The sequence below is a fragment of the Lepidochelys olivacea genome (genome assembly GCF_965140295.1).
Source record: "Lepidochelys olivacea isolate rLepOli2 genome assembly, chromosome: 7".
NCBI classification, from domain to species: Eukaryota; Metazoa; Chordata; order Testudines; family Cheloniidae; genus Lepidochelys; species Lepidochelys olivacea.
The window spans coordinates 27,544,213-27,564,051 of NC_140417.1; the positions used below are offsets into that span (position 1 = coordinate 27,544,213).

General features: G+C 37.0%; 1 protein-coding gene across 4 annotated transcripts in view; it reads right to left on the reverse strand.

Annotated features, from left to right (window-relative positions):
• CACNA2D3 (calcium voltage-gated channel auxiliary subunit alpha2delta 3) overlaps positions 1-19,839 on the reverse strand; it is a 728,899-nt gene that overhangs the window by 232,660 nt on the left and 476,400 nt on the right. For all 4 annotated transcript variants that reach the window (XR_014712447.1, XM_084634438.1, XM_084634437.1 and 1 more), the window contains exons 12-13: positions 13,682-13,760; positions 4,245-4,378 (exon numbers count right to left, since the gene is read on the reverse strand). Coding sequence is in view for 3 of the 4 variants with exons in the window: in XM_084634438.1 (XP_084490564.1) it covers positions 4,245-4,378; positions 13,682-13,760 (213 nt within the window). In the remaining variant the exon portion in view is untranslated. The remainder of the gene's footprint in view (positions 1-4,244; positions 4,379-13,681; positions 13,761-19,839) is intronic.

A 19,839-nucleotide genomic window follows, 5' to 3' on the forward strand; every position in this document is an offset into this window, starting at 1 on the left:
CTGAGGCACTAGTCCTGGGCTAGTTTTTTTGTACCACAGTTAGTGACTGAGGCCATATTTGTGCCTCTCTGTTTCTTGTGCTGCCCAGTTTGTGCCTAGTTTAATCCCCAATTTAAGGATTGTTCTTTACATCTAATTACATATGGCCCCAAGGAGCCATTCCTTCAGCCAGGGACCACTGGGGTGTCAGGATGCCACCACATCCCCTTTCCCAAGCCATGTTCACTTGCATTGATAAGTTGTAGCTGGACATAGAGTGATCAAAATGTACATTTGGAAGGGACCTTAAGAGCCACCTGGTCAATCCCCTGGCCCCACACTGAGTCAAGATTAAGTGTCCCTAGACCACCCTTGAAAAGTGTTGGTCTTTCCTGTTCTTAAAAATCTCCAGTGACAGGGATTCTACAGACCCCTTAGGAAGTCTATATCCTCGGTTGAAAACCACTCATTCACCATATCACACAAAATGAATCGCCACTCTCAAGTAGTTCCATACTTTTTATCAATCCCTACTCAGGCATAACATTACAGTTGATTGCCTAAAATTAGGCACATACATGCCGAGAGTCACCTGTAAGTGGCTCTATTTTCAGAAGTGCTGAGCACCCACATCTCCCATGAAAGTTGATGCACCAATAGCAAGGTTAAGGACCTGGCGCTGGAACTTTCACATAGATCTAGATCTGAGAATGGGGATGTTCTTTACAAGGCTCCTTCTGCACTATTTTCCCAGGGCTTGAACTACGGTTCTTTCCATTTATCCTCTTCCTGTATAGTCTCACTGTTGATTTGGGAAAGAAAAGGGATTTACCCTAGAGCACCAGGTATAATGGGGCCCTCAGGCCTTACCAAAATATAAATAACTACTAATCAAATTAATCAGAGTCTAGGGGTGGGAGGAGAGCACAGAAAGCAGAGATTTAAAGTGTTTTATTTTGATTGAAATAAATCAGCATTCATTTGGATTAAGATTCTTTATTCAAGAATGTAACAGCTCATCTGTTTTTATTTTTCCTGTTTTCTCCTCCAAACTGCTTCTCTAAACTCACTCTGCTGTTCTCAAGTAGGTATTGCATTTACTCCCTCATGCTGTATTTAGTTAGGATTATAAACAATGTAAGTGGACTTGGAAGGATTAGCTTTTTATCTGTAAGTGTCAATAAACATCTATTTCTCCATACACACACAAACCGATGAAAAAATATTTCCACCAATAATCTTAATTTACACATAGGCAAAGAAAGAAAAATGCTGCTTGAGAACATATTAGCATTTGACTTAAGGCTATTTACTTTTGAATTTTGATATATGATGTTGACAATTTGTGCTTTAACTGTTCTAAATAAGAATCTACCAAATTCGCGGCCATGAAAATTGTGTTGCGGGCCATTAAATCTGGTCTCCCATGAAAACTGGTCTTTTGTGTACTTTTAACCCATACAATACAATAGGGTAAAAGTATACAAAAGCGTGCTAATAAAGTTTGCAGATGATACAAAGCTGGGAGGTATTTCCAGTAGAGATAAGGAGGTTTTAGTACCATTATACAAGGCACTGGTGAGACCTCACCTGGAATACTGTGAGAGTTCTGGTCTCCTATGTTTAAGAAGGATGAATTCAAACTGGAACAGGTACAGAGAAGGGCTACTAGGATGATCCAAGGAATGGAAAACTTGTCTTATGAAAGGAGACTCAAGGAGCTTGGCTTGTTTAGCCTAACTAAAAGAAGGTTGAGGGGAGATATGATTGCTCTCTATATATATATCAGAGGGATAAATACCGGAGAGGGAGAGGAATTATTTAAGCTCAGTACCACTGTGGACACAAGAACAAATGGATATAAACTGGTCATTGGGAAGTTTAGACTTGAAATTAGACGAAGGTTTCTAACCATCAGAGGAGTGAAGTTTTGGAATAGCGTTCCAGGGAAAGCAGTGGGGTCAAAAGATCTTTCTGGCTTTAAGATTAAACTCGATAAGTTTATGGAGGAGATGGTATGATGGGATAACATGATTTTGGTAATTAATTGATCTTTAAATATTCATGGTAAATAGGCCTAATGGCCTGTGATGGGATGTTAGATGGGGTGGGATCTGAGTTACCCAGGAAAGAATTTTCTGAGTATCTGGCTGGTGAATCTTGCCCATTTGCTCAGGGTTTAGCTGATCGCCATATTTGGGGTTGGGAAGGAATTTTCCTCCAGGGCAGATTGGAAGAGGCCCTGGAGGTTTTTCGCCTTCCTCTGTAGCATGGGGCACGGGTCACTTGCTGGAGGATTCTCTGCTCCTTGAAGTCTGTAAACCACGATTTGAGGACTTCAATAGCTCAGACATAGGTGAGAGGTTTTTCGCAGGAGCGGGTGGGTGAGATTCTGTGGCCTGCGTTGTGCAGGAGGTCAGACTAGATGATCATAATGGTCCCTTCTGACCTTTGTATCTATGAATCTATACAGCATTTCTCATACTAGGTGTCCTGACCCAAAAGGAGGTTGGCAAGCCTATTGTAGGACGGGTCGTAGTATTGCCACCCTTACTTCAGCACTGCCTTCAGAGCTGGGCGGATAGAGAGCAGCAGCTGCTGGCTTGTTTGGGTTGCAACAAAACACACTCTTTATCCAGGTTAAAGAGAAAGAGGATAAGAAAGAGAATTGACCTCTAAGACATAACTTACAAGGAGTTTTCACCCAAAGGCATCAGAAATACAGATATGAAAGAAGAGTGTTATCAGAGATGCAAAATAAGATGTATTGACTACTTAAAGCATAGGAGATATGAGAGAGAGAGAGAAACATTATGAGAATTAAAACAAAACACTTTAGATTCTACCAGCCCTCTCCCCATTTCAGAAAATGTCTTGAAGCAGGGAACTTTGAGGCTCTATGTACTTTTTACCCTTCTCACCCTAACGTTTCCATGAAGAAAAGGAGGAGTGCAGATTAATCATGCTCTTAAGTGCTACTTATTGGTAAAACAGGAAATAGGAAATAAGTGGATTACATCCAAAACAACATTTCCAAATGGGACTATTTTTTTTTCCTCTTTGGTAACTATAGATGTTCATATTTGTTTTAAATTATTCTGTCCAAGACCACAATTCAGACAAAAGAAGAAGACTTAACTCAACCTAAAACTGAAATAAAACAGCATCTTCAATTGTTTTTTCTGGGACATTTTTATGATGATTTTATTTTAAGCTTGCTAGCGGCTCAACAGCTTGGCAAAGTTTAAAACTTTCCCCCCCTACTCCCTTAAAAAAAAAGAAAGAAAAAAAAGCGGGGGGGGGGGAGGGGCTAGGGAGGGAAGGTTTGAGCTCACCTGATGGGGTTTTCTCAGTTTGCCCAGTTCTCATGAGGATTAAAAACAGTTAAAATAAATGAACAGCTTTGCAGCTGCTGATCTGTGATTTCTACTCCTCCGAACCAATATTTGTAACCATTTCACACTAAATTAAGAACATTTGCTGCAACTCTTGCTTTATGGAGTGCTTCTACAATATGTTACTCCCAATTAGGTAAATGAGAAAAAGAAAGAAAAAAAGCTTAACCAAGCTGCTGAAACCAAATAAAATGAATCTTTACCTGGGTCAGACACAACTTGCTAAACATATGATCAGTAAATTAACTGTCATTTCAAAAAAGAAAATCTGCATTAAATCTAATGCTTCCCAGGTGCCGAACCTGAAAATTATACATCAGTAAGGTAACCAAGTCATCTACCAACCAGAACAAAAAGGATTTGTCCTATTTTAATATATAACACGTACAACATTTTCAATATTCTTCAATTGAAAACATCTTAGTAGTCACCTAGTCATTGGCCTACCTCTGTAGATTAAATATATTAACAACTATTGCAGAAGTCTCATTTAATGTAGTTTATAGTTAAATTTACATTCATTTAAAGGCATTTGGAAAATGATGATTACTACAAGTTACTAATCTTTATATTACTGGTCAAGTCTAACAACCAAACTAAACATTTGATGATCATAAAGGCAACAGTGACTGTTACTTTTTGGGTCTGACCTATGTATTCCTACATTATTTACAAATGTATAAACACCTACTAACTGCTGTAACTGGAATTAGTTCATTCAAACCTTGTAAAATTTAACCCCCACCTAGTGACAGTCAAAGGGTGGAAAGATGCACAACTAGTATTGTTAACCACAATAGCAGGTTTAAATCTAATTCCTCATCTTCTTCTGTAAGCATGTGTTTTAAATGCTTTCTCATGCAGACTTACAGTGCTGTCGATATATGCTTCAGTCCATACCACATCATGCTCTTGATCAATAACCTTTGGTCGGCTAAGAACATGGAGGTATTCCATGACGTTCTCCTGCACGTCAGCTAATGTAGAGATCTGAGTAAAAAACCCTGTGAAAACACAGAGATTCCAAGTTATGAGGCTAACAAAAAGAATTAAGGAAGATTCCAACAATAAATATGATGCATGTTATGTCTGCTGTGTTTTCTGTTTAACTGTCTCCAAAGGAGACATGCAAAAGGACCATATTTGATGAGAAGCAGCCTTGTCCAATATTAATTTGTGAAAGCAGAAGTCTGTGAAACAGTGTGTCAGCCTTTGAAGGACTCAGTTCCTGAGACTGTTCTACACCATTGCATAGCTTATCCTAAGTTTTTGGTTCCAAGACAGTTTTGTGGTTTCATGGTAAAGTAGAAATTATGGGATTTTTTTCATGGTAAATACTTAATAAAAATTAGAACTGTATTAACTCTTTACAACATTATACCAAACCATGCAAAACTGATCTAGTTTCAGGTGTCAGTTTACAGAAGTGAATTGGGGTCAAAATGGGGAAAAAATAGTCGTGGTACTCCATTTCAGACCTGTCCACACTCTCAATCCTGGGTGGCATGGAATGTGAATAAACTCCTGATACCGTAATACATTCTTTGCAAATGGCAGGGGCCAATGAGAATAGAATCAGAATCACTTGGGTAAATAATCACAACTTTGAATCATAAACCTTGAAACATGACACCTCCTAAAGGCAGTATCCTGGCAGCAGTGAAATAGGGAAGGCCACAGCCACCTACAATGTCACCAGCTTTATTCTCTTTCAATGACCTCAAATGCAAAGTATCCTTACATGTCCTTGCCCTGCCAATCCCATTTAATCCAAATATGATAAAGGCTTGGAGCAACTCCAAGGCCACAGCCCTGCCCAGACTACTGTATGCGTTTACCCAAATTTAACCTCATCTACACTACTGTGTCTGGATCTCCATTCAACACCAACCCTCTTCTCTACTACCAGAGGACGGATGCCTAATGGACAGGAAAGAGGCATTACCACAACTCCTGATCTTTGAAGGGTTAGAGCACCAGCCTTCAAATGGTGATAGGCAGCTGGAAACAACAACTGTTGAGCTGTATTTAGTAGAGAGGGAAAAACCAGATTGGATAAAACAACAGACCAAAATCTTCTATCAAAGTTCCAAGTGGAACTTTTGACTTTTCAAAAAGCTTGACTAACTTTTTTTCCTTCCTCATTTTTGTGACCTTTAATATTTTCTAATTCCATCCAGCATCAAAAGTACAAAGTCTGAGATGTCTAGTTAATTACCAAACCTAAAGGTTTTTGGATATATGTAATGTCGTCACGGTTACAGTGGGAGTCTGGATCTTAAGACATCTCAGCTTGCTCTGTGATTGTAGATAGGACATTTACAGTTTTCTTCATCTTTAATATGGTTTCATTTATGCTATCTACCACACAGGTTTGTTCTGAAGCTAAACTGAGTAACATTTATAAAGCAATTTCAGATCCTTGGAATTACAGTATTCTTCAACTAAGTGTACAAAAGTTTGGATTCTCATTTGACATAACCCAAACTTCCACACCTTTTAAGGTTTTTATACATTTCTATCATTAATTTATCACATTATTTACGACAAGTTTTTTGATCCACTTCTCTTTCATTGTGGGTTACATTTTATAACTCTCTGGCCATTATAAATATAATGCATGTGAGGCTCCCTCCTGCAGATATGAAATAGTCCACAGAAGTGAAAGACCGTGTCAGTTCCCATAGGTGTAATGGGAGAATAGTACCTCACAGGTGTGTTGTGAGGATGACTACATTAAAGGTTGTTAAGCAGTCAGATACCATGGTAGAGAGTGCCATAGATATTTGTGCTGAGAAAAATCAGTAACTCAGACTACTTTAGCCATCCATAATAAAGCATTTCACCTTATTGGTGACTACAAAAATACCTCAATCTTCAACGTAAAGTCCTAGACTGTGGCTCACCAGAATTGCAGAACCTGCACTAGGGAGAGGTGCAGAGGCTGCCCCCCTTGCCCCCACACAGAACCTGCTCATCAGAAAGGAATCTGGAAGCAGGCACAGCCTGAGCTTGATACTCCACCAGTTGCTAAGCATGGGAAAAATACATTGCCCTTTTAAGTGGGGGAAGGTGGCAGATTGTGCTTTCCTCCCCCAACCCCGAACAGGGAGCTCCAAGAGAGATCATGATTCTTTTAGGCAGATCTCACCCACTGCTCCTCTGTGAGGCACTGTATCTCTGCACCACAACTTACTTAGTGCTATTAGCATGATCTAGCCCAGTATTTCTCAACGACTGATCCGTGAACCGGTGCCGGTCCCGGAGACCTCCTTGACACAGTTTAGCAAGCTGGTCCCTGGTATCAAAAAGGATGAGTAACACTGATCTAGCCCACCCATCTTTACGGTCAGAGAGAGTCAGAAAAGATGATAAAACAGTACAAAACAACAAATTCTTGGCTAGACAAACATTGTAGCCAATCATAACTCACTCCTCTTTAAAGCTTGTCCTCATGTGCCAACCAATAATCCATGTGTCACTTGATACAAATATGGCATGTTTCCATATATATAGAATTCCTCTTGTCTCCAGAACATGAAATTATAGCACTTACATGAACAGTGCAAAGGTGTATGATGATGTGGCTCACTCTACATATCGGAAATATGTGGATATGAAATAAGTTAAAAAAACTATTTTCTTTGGTGCATATCTTCATACTCAACCAGCAAAGACAGATGGGACACTTACATTTCTCTGAGGGCAAAGTTCAGATAAATTTGGTTGCCTTATCTGTGAATTCTTATTCTTTCAAATATTTTAGCTTTTATAATTTTTAACTCTGCATTTCCTGGCATTGTATGGTTTGGGGAGTTTGGTTTGTGTTAAATTTTATTTACTAATTAGAATGTTCTATAAGGATATTAACTTACTGAAACATATTCTCAGCCTTAAATTTCACTTTAAAGGAGATGATTTGTTTTTGGTCTGGTTTTTTTTGGAGCTTTTGAAGCCTAGCAGCTTAACGACTGACTCAATCTTAACTGGGAAATCTGTTCTTGGGAAAACTACATTCTGTATAAATGGTGGAAAGATAGAAAAGTCTACCTTTATTTCATGAGTTATTGATTGAGAATACTTTTGGGAAAAGGTAATATGTATATTAGCCTTTCTGACACGCTGAGCTCTCCATTTTTGTGGCTGCAGGATAGCTGTAGCCAAAACGTGGGCTTTCCCTTCCTGTCAGCACTAACACACATTTCATTATCTAGCCCTTTTTATATTGTGTAAAGGTCACTACATACCTAAAATCTAATTACTTTTCTATATAAACTATTTATGTATGGAACTCAATAAATAAAACCCCCAAAACATTTTGGTTTCTAAGACCTTTCATCAAGGACTCCGAGCACTGCACAGTTGTGGGTAAGTATTATTTTTATTTTATAAGCGATAGCATACATTTTCAAAGGTGATTTTGAAACACCTCAATTTTGGGGTGTTCACCTTGAGACATCTTAAAAAGGGAGATGCTCAGCATCTTTATGGGATCTCTGGTTGAGCACTCAAAATAACTAGCTACTCATGGAAATTTAGGCAGGTGAGACGGACACACAAAGAAATTAACTAACTTTATCTCCATCTCCTTCTTTTAGGCCAGTGTGTCAGTTGCAGCTGAGGAAAAATCCACCAAAAGCAAAACTAAACTATGCTAAGGAGCACACAAACCCTTTTAAAAATGTGCTGCTATTTCTAAAGCCTCTGGATAGGGGACTTAAAATAGGGAGTATTTCCCCCCACACATATGCCCCTTTTTACATTTTGTAATTGTTTTTCTGAATAATCCTAAAAGAGCATGGTTTAGTCATGAGTTTTTTTTAGATATTTCCACATGACCTTGAGTTATTATTCCAAAATGTATTATGTATTATGTTTTGCGACTTCCTTGTATGTTTCTTAATGCTTTGTTTTATATAGTGTACAGTTTATATGAGCTTATTACTATTATGTATTATTTCTAGATAGTTCCTAAGGACCCAATCAGGGATCGGGCCTCAGTTGTGCTAGGCACCACGCTACTGAGCAACACATGACCAGCCCTGCCTTCACAGAGTTCAAATTTTAAGAGGCCATTATACATTAGATCCTTGAACAAGTAATAAAAATAGAAGCAGATTACTAACTAGAGTAGAACCTCAGAATTACAAACACCTCAGAGTTTCTATGCAGAAGAAAAATGCTGTTTACTCTTTATTTTTTTAGTAGTTTACGATTAAGACGGTGCTGTATTGTATTTGATTTTTTTTTCCCATCTCTGTTGCTGCCTGATTCCATACTTCCGGTTCCAAATGAGGCGTGTGGTTGACCACTCGGTTTGTAATTCTGAGATTCTACTGTATCATAAAAAAAACTTTATGTGTATATGTGCCCAGGACCACGGAGAGATTCTTATCCAACAATTTTTTCTTTTCCACATATTTTCAAGTCAGAATTACAGGATATTTTTAATGTTAAATTTCTATTAAAATTACTACTTTGAATATTCATTTAACAAGTTTCTGAATTTCTAAGACTCGCGCATCCTTCATTCACAAGTCCTTATGCTACCTTTGAAATAAAGCTTGCCTCCACAGAAAGTCAGCATAAGCTAGGGTGCCCCATGCAAGGTTTTTATGTCACTATGTTTCAGATAAAATGGTCTTTCCCCCCTCTTTCTTTTTTATGCAGAAAGAGAAGACACTAACTCCTGGAGGTCGGTGCAGAATGGAACAACAGACATGACCCACACTAACCCAACGATAATTTAAACAACAATCAACAGGGAACCATGTGGTATTTTGTACCAGCTTTTTTCATTTTAAATTTGTGCATATGGCAAGATACAGCGTCAAAATACTGAGAATGACAAACATTTTCCTACTAACTTTATTTTGCAGATAACGAAGGGATATGTTTTGGTATTGCCAAAATCCCTTTTATGGCAATAGAGATATCCACTTAAGGAGGTTATTCTTGTCCATATCCTATATAAATACAAAGTACTCTCTTTTAAAGATACACAAAGAAGCATACACACGCACACATTTGACATTTCTAGGCACCATGACACATGTGAAGTGCTTCATTTCTTTTTGGAATAGTGCATCATACTCCAAAGGATCTGAACAAAACTGTATAACCAAAATAACTTTTCATGACATAAGCCAGTGATGTAGATGAATATGGGGTGGAAAGTTGAGACAAAAAAAAGTGTGTTACAGGGCTTAACCAAATGCATTTAATCAGCTAGGCTCAGCCTATTAAAATTATTGACCTTTTTAAAAATGTCTTTCTGTAAGAGTTTTTGTTAAGAAATTTAATTTTTGATTGATAATAGGAAGTAGGTGAGGACTGGAGTCATAGCTGTAACCATATACATTCTCTTTATTTTCCTTTGTGGTGTTCTTCTCAAAGCTGGGTTTGAGTTTGCACTGTAGGCTTTTGAATGTTTAGTCTCCCTTTTAATGTGTTTTTAGACTTCATGGCTCATGTTAAAAGCCTGCAATCAGTTTATAATTTCCATGAAATTATAATTAATACTAGAATTAGCTGCCTATTGTGAACTTTTGGCTCATGCTTTCCAGGTAGCATTGATTTATTTACTTTCTTCCGAGACATAGTAGTTTTCCCTGAACTTTAACTTCCACTATAATAAAGTGTAATGAGTTGCCACAGCCTGAGTGATGGAACTCCCCAAAATTTTTGCATACTTGTTCAAATATTTATTTTTGCATTTTCTCCCTTGTAAGTTATTATACTAGAGTTAAGGCCAAGGGGAGGCAACGTTGTTGTATTGCACTTCCACCAAGTATTTGGACTGTTTGATTATTTGTGTGTGTAATACTACCATATGTCACAAAAGCCAATCCTCAACTGAATCACACACTCACCCATTATATGAAACTGTTAACCAGGGGATTTCAGCTCCTCCTTCTTTAGACTTTGAGGTTTAATCAGGAAATAAAGAGTTATGCACTGAAATCCTTGAGCACAGCTGCGAAGCCTATGTGAGTTATACCAGATAAACCTTTGCTTTAACTTACACATTCTTACAACTTCCTCTGGCTGCTTGGTACAGAAGTTATATCGTCTAAGATTCACTTTCACACACAACAACTACTATTTTTTTAGGTAATAAAAGTTCTTCCAGGAACTATAGGCCATTTCATAAGACTCAACATGATGTTTCATAAAATTTTTTGGTTAAACATTAAATATAATTTGGTTAAATGATTATCCTCTGAAATTAGACTTCCTTTCCATACTCCCATTATCCTAAGATAATAGTGATTTTCAGCCAAATGTCCACCAGTAGCATTAGATCCCAAACAGCTCAAAACAACAAACTATTTTCAACAGTGCACTGTGTACTTGATAAGAAATGTGTCCCACTTTCAGGTCATGGAACAAAATGGGTGCAGTGTTCTTGTAAGGAATACAAGATTAGAACCTAGTCTCCTTGGAGAGGGACTAAGGAGGGTATTCATCACTGCATTGGAGCTGTAATGCTCCCCAGCAGAATACCCCCAGCAAAAGGGGCTTTCCCAACAAGGTGAACAACATGCATAACTGTCTCTGTGCCACTTGCTGCAAGAGCCCACAGTGCTGGAGGTGTTGGGATGATGCTGTTTGTGCAAGGGGATGTAGCTGGTGCTTCCTAGACCTCAGCTATTTCCTAATAATATAACAGGCCATGGAGCTGTTGTCATTAAGGCACAAGTTGGGCAAACCCTCAGGACTGCACAGCTTTTTTGCTAGGCTCCCATCAACCCCAAGATAAGGGATGCACAAGCCTCTCTTCCTTTGTCCGTTCACCAGGCTCTCTGGTGTGGCGGAGATGAATCCCCTCTTTTGTCCTCCTCTGTGTTTTGTAAAGGGCCCACCACACTGAGGGTGCATAATTAATAACAAACATTCAAAAGAGGGACTTTCAAATGATTAAACTGACATACTTTTATCATATAAATATTTGTTTCATACCCTCTGTTTTGTAAGTAACCAAAAGTTTAAGGCCTATCTTTATTTTTACAGCTGGCCGACTTTCTGTTGAAAGTGACTGTTGAGAGAGATGCAGTGGCTGCATACTTTAAAACTTGGCAAGTTGAGCATTGGGAAACTTTACACCTTTGTTCACTTTAAGATCCTGGTAAATCTCCACTTTTTTTTTTTTTTTTTTTTAACTTCATGTGCACTTGCTTACAGAAAAATGGGGAAAATTACTGTAAATTTCATAAACCATTCTACCGGGGGTTTGAGGTCTTGATTCTTTTAATGTATTTAAAATGGTTTGCTGCTTAGCCTCATTAAGCCCATACTCCCTCAAGATATGCCCTACTTAAGCATAAAATATAGCAGAGAAATGTGGGGGAAGGGGGACGGGTGTCTCATGGTTTAACCATTAGATTCCAGAAGTTAAAGAACTTTTGCAAGGTGGTATGAATTTCCCTAGTGATCCTTTTCGAAAGAAAGGATTTTGCTGTCCACAATGCAGTCAGCTGGAAACCTTGCAAACAGCCTTCATCTATGCTGTGCTTCCAAGGGGAAAATCACTGCAAGGAAAATTGATTTTAGGGCCATTGACCTCAGTAACAACAACACGCTTTGGCCCACCCATGCAAGAAGTAAACTGCAGTGCAGTCATTCAGCCAATCTGCAGATCGGCTTTACTAGGTCTCTTCTCCCTGAGCTGTAATATGTCTTTTCACTAAAGAACTTGGCTGAACCAGAGCTAAAAAATCGAAGGGAAAGTTCTGAATCTCATGTAACTTGAGCTGAAGATGGTTGTGCTGCTTCCTACAGTGTCAGATCCTAGACTCTATAAATGAATTACAGATCAGAGATGGAAGACCCTAGTGTCAGGGAGCAAGTCATATAACCGATGCAATCTGAGGCAAAAGTCTAGGGAGACGATAATTAAAATAAACCATTCAGATGACACCTAATGGCCAGATTCTGCTCTCATTTACACACTCATTTAAGTCTGGAGTAGTTTCTTTAGCTTCAGTAGATTTTATCCAGATTTACCCGGGTGTGAGAGAGAACCAGATTTGACCCCCTCTTGTTTAGAAAAAGGCAAACCTACAATATTCTTCCATCAGAGTATACAAAAGCAAAGTGATGAGAAGTCTACTGTGTTTGTTGCTAGTAATGGTGAAGAACAAAGATGTGCACTTTCCCTTCATCAGGAACGAGACTGACATGTACCAGATGAACTAGTCAGGCAGCTCCTATTGCCTGGCCATAATTTCTAAGTTGCTGTGCTTAGATCTTTATGAAGCTATAGTACTGTACTGTCTACAAAGCTAAAGCATTTGGTTGATTAAATTGTCTTCAAAAAGATGCTTCAAAGGATTCCTATACAATGACTAAAACTAAATTATGGTGTAACATTAGCTGATTAAGACAAGACTTCAAACTGAGTAATTCCCATCAGATGGACACAACAGTGGTTAAAGCAATAATGTCTATGTGCATAGTGCCTTATGTGAGTCATCATAATGTAATGAGGCTCAAAGAAAAAACAAAATGACAGATAATATTTTTCAAGAATAAAGATAAAGAAAAATTGACTTTAATCAGTGATTTCTAAATTATTACTATTTATAGTATGCAATGTTGTAGCCATGTCAATCCCAGGTTATTAGAGACACACAGTGGGTGAGGTAATATCTTTTATTGGATCAACTTCTGTTGGTGAAAGCAACAAGATTTTGAGCTTACACAGAGCTGTGTACACCTTGTCTCTCTATTATATATATAATGTCCATCTCTCATATGTTCTATTATGATCATCATTACCATAGTACCCGAACATCTCATACCCTCATGTATTTCTCCTCACAAGATACAAATCTCTTTTTCCTATTTAGATTGTGAGTTCTTCAGGGGAGGGATGTGGTTTACTATACGGTTTGTACAGTGCCTAGCACATTGCAGCCCTAATCTCAGTCGGAGTCCTATGCACTACCTAATACCAATAAAATAATAGTAATAATATTACTAGTATAATAATAGTAATAGTAACAGTGAAGGGGCTTTTAAATTGAGGCTAACCCTTTGAGAACAAAGAAGAAATTGAAAATCACATCTGTGAAATATTTTAGGTGCATTTTAATTAACCATAAATGTATATCAAACTGGTTATATTTTTAAGTCTTCATACTCTAGATATGTTTTCACAAACAAATCTATCTTCCTGAAAAACCAACCGATCCCCTCTAAACAGTTCACCTTAAACTGCTGGCAATGAGATGACTCTTGTAGCAAGGCTGAAAGATTGTACAAAGCTTAACATTATACCTTCCAGTTAAAGAAGGTAAACCAACCTTTGTTAGCACAGGCCATCCATTTGAGGTTGTCAGCAAAAGCAGCTTCTCTTCCGATCAGATAGGTAAACATTCGAACCTGAAAGTACAATACAACAGATTAAGTCACTTAATACTTCAGTTCCATGCTTAAAGCATATGCAGTTTAGCTATTTTACATATGGGCAGTTCACATGTATAGAAACACATCACAAAGGTTTAAAGGATTGCTAGTTTAAAAATCTATGCCAGTAAAATATTTATGACATAGTGCGTTTCTTTGTTCTCTTTAACCAAGTGGTTATCACTCTGGATGTTTTTAATATCTGGCACTTAACCAAAGCCATGAGTAAAGATAAAAGAAAACAAATTAAAACTATTGGTACATAATATGAAGTCACATATTTGAGATGTCTGTTGTGCAGTTGTGAATTTAGAAGGCTGCTCTGGTCTTGGGGTTGTATTTTAATAATTAAATACATCATTGCTATAGATGTGGGAACTTGAAACAACCTGCTGGCAAATCCTCTCTGTCTTTCAAAAAATAATGTATACACAGTGGTATATATACACGCGACACTGATGATATCCAGGTGGTAAATTGCAGAGCCATGTGACAAATTACTTCGACTGCCCTCCTGAACTCTGCCCACTTATCCATCTCACTGACACTACTAAAGTTTCAATTTTTGTGCAGCTTCAAACAGCTGCCATTTAATATAAAACAAAATAAAACCAACCCAGTGAAATGATTCCCTCTCTTCAAACACCTTCACTCAAACTCTTCTCTCTAAATTACTATTTATTTAATATAGATACTTAAATTATTTCCATTTTCTTCCTAGCTGAGTATCTCACAAACATTAATGAATTTATCCTCACAATACTCCAGTAAAGCATGAAGCGTTATTTTACAGACGGGGAACTGACATAGAGAAGGGTTATGTAATTTCAACACAGTCATGCAGGAAAACTGTGCCAAAGCTGGGAACTGAACTCAGATCTCCAGAGTCCAAAGACTTCCCCTTTGGAAACAATATTTTCCCCTCAATTTTACTCACTCCCACTTCTATCCTCTGATGTATTTTATTTTGTAATTCTTTGTACTTCTCTAATGGCTTTCAAATTGCAAATATAATACAAGTGTATTACATATGTTAATGACATCTGACAATGCCCAGTAAGTTAGGTATATTATTATTAGTGAGGGATGAAACTTTTGTACTAAAACACCAAAACGGGTGAAACTTTCTGAAACTCATCTGTTTGGATTTTTGATGAAACCCCCCAAACTGACAAAGGCTGGCCAGGGACCCATAATCTCCACAAATCCATCCCTTAAAAGGAATCAGCTCTCTTTCCCACCCACTATCATTTTCTTTGTGTCTTCCAGAGACAGGGACTGCTACTTTCTCCCCACCATTAGCACAGGATGCTTATATCAATCTCTCGGTTTCTTCAGTAACCCATTCATCCTCATCTTGTGTCTTTGGGATGACAGCAAGACAGGCCTGGCTTCACACTAGACTTACAGAATATCTTCAGGGAAGCAGAAAATGTGCCCACTTCCAGACCACAGAGTTACAGATCTGAAAACGACTGATCAGAGCTCACTTAAACAATGCCTTCCTTCCTTAACTTAATGACTAGTGCATTTTTCCCTTAGGACCATGACAAAAGCCCAACTGGAAAGAGAACATTAGAACACCTGGTTCTTTTTCTTGACAGAGACTCTACACAAACTGCTTCAGTTAGTCTCTCACTTGCAAACAGCTTGCCATAGCTCTTATCAAGCCATCAAAATCAGGCTTAAACAGATTTATAATCTATTAAAAATGTAGAGTAAGAACACAATGTCATATAATACTTTTTATTCATATTAAATAGACATTTAATTGGAAACATAAAACAATACTAAATGCTGGTTTCCATCACCTGAAAACACCACCACAGATTTTAAGTCATCATTGTCAGGTAAAACATATTGCAAGGGATGAGGAGTTGTTGTATTTTCTTTAAACACACTTTTTGACAAGCACACCAGCATTTTCTGATTGCAAATTGTTCTTTTGTAAAAAAAGAAACAGAATCAACTAAGTGGATCTCAATCAGTAAAACTGATAAGACAGTAGCGTAGAGATATTGAAAATCTTTGTCCCCAAAAGACCATCCCTTCTAGTGGATATATACTATAGAAAAACTCCAAATCAAATAGTTCAACCACCTCTTTAGCAGAGCTACGTTGTGGGCATTCCCACAGAGGTGAATATACAATGGACAGTGAAGCCCTGGTCCTGGTCCTACACCTTTGTAGTCAATAGGAGTTCTCCCATAGACATCAGGAAAACCATATCTTAGAGCACACCAGTTAATTAGCTATCACAAATATTTAAATCTAAGAATACTTCTTTTGCCGATAAGCTTTTTTCTTTTTAGTTCCACTTCAGCTGCTGTTTATTATGCTCCCAAACATTTCAGATTTAATTTTCTGCTTATGGAAATAATATCACTGACAGGAGCTGGGCATGATCTCCAACAACTTTTGCTATAGTAGTTCCATTCTGACCAGCAGTATCCCTGCTATTCCATTCCTTCCTTAAACAGAAACCACCAGTATCAAATTGCATGATTGTTTTGTGATGTGAACAAAAGGAAATTAAGGTGAGATCAAAAACTCTGGTATTTTGAACCCAGTCTTCCAAAAGTAAAAAAAAAAATAAAATAAATCATGCATCATCTCACAATGACTTCCAGTCTCCTCTTAGCTGTTTAGAGAATGCTGCTTTCGTTTCTTGTCAAAGCCTCAAACTTGTCAGGTTTGTCCGACACGCAACATTAAAGTACACGGCATGCCGTTAAGAGATAATATTGCTTTTTTTTTTGGCACTATTACTGCTTCTTCGCTTTTTGACTAAGATCAAATGCAGTGTCAGTTCCATACGTGATGTGACTTCTATTGAAGAACTATATTCTGCTCTTTCAGGCCAGTGAACTTGATTAATTAGTAGATATCTTTTTTATCTCTAACTTCTGTGATCCTACTGATGTAACCCAGCAAAGCCAGACGAGCACATACACTTTGAAAATAAAAGTATTTCACCAAGATGTGTTTTTAAGGTATCTTTGAAACAAAAAAAGCTTCTAAGTAAAGTAAGATAATCAGATTTCATATTTGATACTTAAATCTCTGAAGGTACTTTCATAGACTTCGGTACATTTTTCTGGTTTTTTTTTTCCTTTTTCTATAGAATGCAGTACTTTAGAACATCACATCTCAACTTTAAAAAATGTTTAAGGTTTGAAAAGTAACAGGTAAAGACAACGCTTAGCAGATCTTTTTTCTGGGGCTTTTTGTTGTGGATCATATTTTGAGAGGAAGTTAAATTTGAGTCAATAAAGCCATGAATTCCAAGAGGTTAGATGGATCAGACGGTGTACGCAGTGAGAGAGGAGAGGGAAGTACATGCTGAGTAGAGGATACAGTGACACATTTATGTGGGAAGATAAGAAATGAATACGTCTATTTGTTTTTTGCGAAAAGTTACTAAGTCCTGCTAGGCTCAAAGGACCTTCAGTACTAGAAGTAGTGAGAGGATGAAACAGACCTTTATAGTTTAAAAAAAATGGTAGCTGCTTCTTTGGAAGATTTTGCTGTTTCAAAACCAATTTAATACACAGGTTATATGTTTCCTGTAGAAATGCAGACGTTCAGTGTTTTCAGATTTTAACCATGAGGAAATGTGTAATAAAATTATTTCAAGACTCTAGCAAAAAGAATTATTCTTGAACCCAAAGTGTGCATAGATTTTAGTCACACTTTTAGAATCCAAATAAATGCCAGTTTTTCGGTGCAGATATAGAGTATGCTAATCCCATTTAAATGAGCATCATTGGAGACATATTTAAGAAATAGTACATTTCTAAAAATCAGGTGCTTCTTCAAACACCTAGCAATAATATTCTGCCCTCTGAGTAGACCAGTCAATGGGAGTCTGTAGTAGTGATGTTGTTTATAATATTACATTCTCCTGGGTGGATGGATAGACAGGCAGACATATACATACACACATGCCCTTAAATTAAAAGAATCAAGAGTAGAAGCCTTGAACACTAGCAAAATATTGCATCTCCAAAGTTATTCATTACAAGAATGTTGCTCAAAGCATGACCAAACAAATACCTGAAACTAGAAAGAGAGACTCTTTGGCCCTCTCTAGACCAGCAGAAAAACTGTTCAACAAGGATTGAGGAAAAGCCAAAAAGTAGCTGAGCTTGATGACAGATTCAAAACTTGTCTCATTTTCTAATGGCCTTAATTGTTTCTGTGTCTTGCAGACTCTCCGCAAGGAAGATATTTTAATTAAACACAGGAATATAACATGTTTTGTAGTAACAACTATAGTTCCCATATTTGTGAAAATAGAGAAAATTCTGAGCTGCATATTATATAATTAAGAGTTTGAATTCAATACAAAACCAAATCCTGCTTTCATCAGTAGAAGGCAAGACAACTTTATTGAAGTATCACTGTCCAACAAACTTTCCCACAGATACCATGTTAGAATCATGGCTTAAAAAAAGCAAGAAAAAACAAAGGCTTCCTTTGCTTCAGCCTGTAATACTCATTAGTTAATTTTGGTTGCAAGCTCGCAATGTGGATGATCTTAAATAATCTGGAAAACAAATTAATATCAAAGGAATAACCAGATATAAAGAACTTTCAAAATCCTCTGATTTAATATATTTACAATTTAAACAAATACTCAACAATACAATTCCTTCCATTTTTCAATTAGCTGTTCCTGCTCATTTGCAGTTAATCAAAAATGATTTGTAGAATACCACCAATACCACCACTGTAGGTAAAAGTTCACATACAGGGTGATTTTCACTTCAGATTCCTGAAGTTTTTGGAAGTTCTTTCTCTTTTCTTTAAATCCAATCCTTCTGTCAGTTTAAATACTTTTTAAGGTCCACATTTTGCTTCCAGGTTCATTTAGGTAGCTCCCATTTAACTGAATGGGGGTCACCTATGCCCAATTGCAAAATTTGTCCCAAACATGTTCCCAGTTGTTCTAAAAATCAAACACAGAAAGTATAATCATTTACTTTTTTGTAATTTTGTTAAAAATATATTTTTTAAAAAAAATATATACTGATTTTAGTGCATTGAATTAATTTGATGCAATTAAATATGTTCTTAATCGGTAAAGAAAATACCATTACGTGTAATTTTTTATTTCCATGCTTTGTTGATGGCTAGCTAAAATATTAGTAAACACAACCTTTAATCTCTAATCACAAGAGAAACAATACAATCAGAAGTATACCCCCAAAAATGCGACATAAATCACTGTCTCTGTTTATCTTCCTGAAAACAGTGCTGCCTTATAGTCTATGTGGAGACTGAATCCATCTAGAGATTTATGTTTAATGGTCTCCTTTAATCTACAAATAATCAAACTGCAACTGTGTTCCTAATAAAAGAAGTCCAACCTTATCTAAAGGAGAAAGAGGCAAATATGGGAAGATGCTAGAACAGCAACCAAACTGAATTAAAGCTACAAGTAATAAAATTTCAACAAATGGGTATCATAGATCATCATGAGAAATGGACTGCCATTATACTGGTGCTGCAAGGATGTTAATGATTTTTCCCTGAAAGTGTTTTATACACACATTTCCTATGATGTAAGCAGTGTTTCTAGAAAATATTTTAAGCATCAGCATAGGCAGTGCTAATTGTTTGACATCTACCTTGAAACAAACAAAAAAGACCACAGTCTCACAGCCCTGAAAATGACTGACCAGAGCACATTTAAACAATGCCTACTTTCCTTAACTTAATGACTAGATTATTTTCCCCCTTAGGGCTATGGATTATAACAGTATATCAAATATGTTATTAACCTTAGCCATGAAATATAAAAGCAAAAGAAAAATATAATTTCTACCTACCTTTTATAAAAATCAAAAATAAGATAACCTATCATTTAAAATATCTGTACTGTACTGCTGCATATTCAGTATCAATGGGTTACTGCTCAGCATAGTTAAGAGAAAACAAGAGTATAATGAGAAAAAAAGATGAATTGTACTACAAGTGAAACTATTTTATATTGGTTTTAAAGGTGCCAAACTAGATTTATACATACAGATATCTATATTCCTCCTTGATT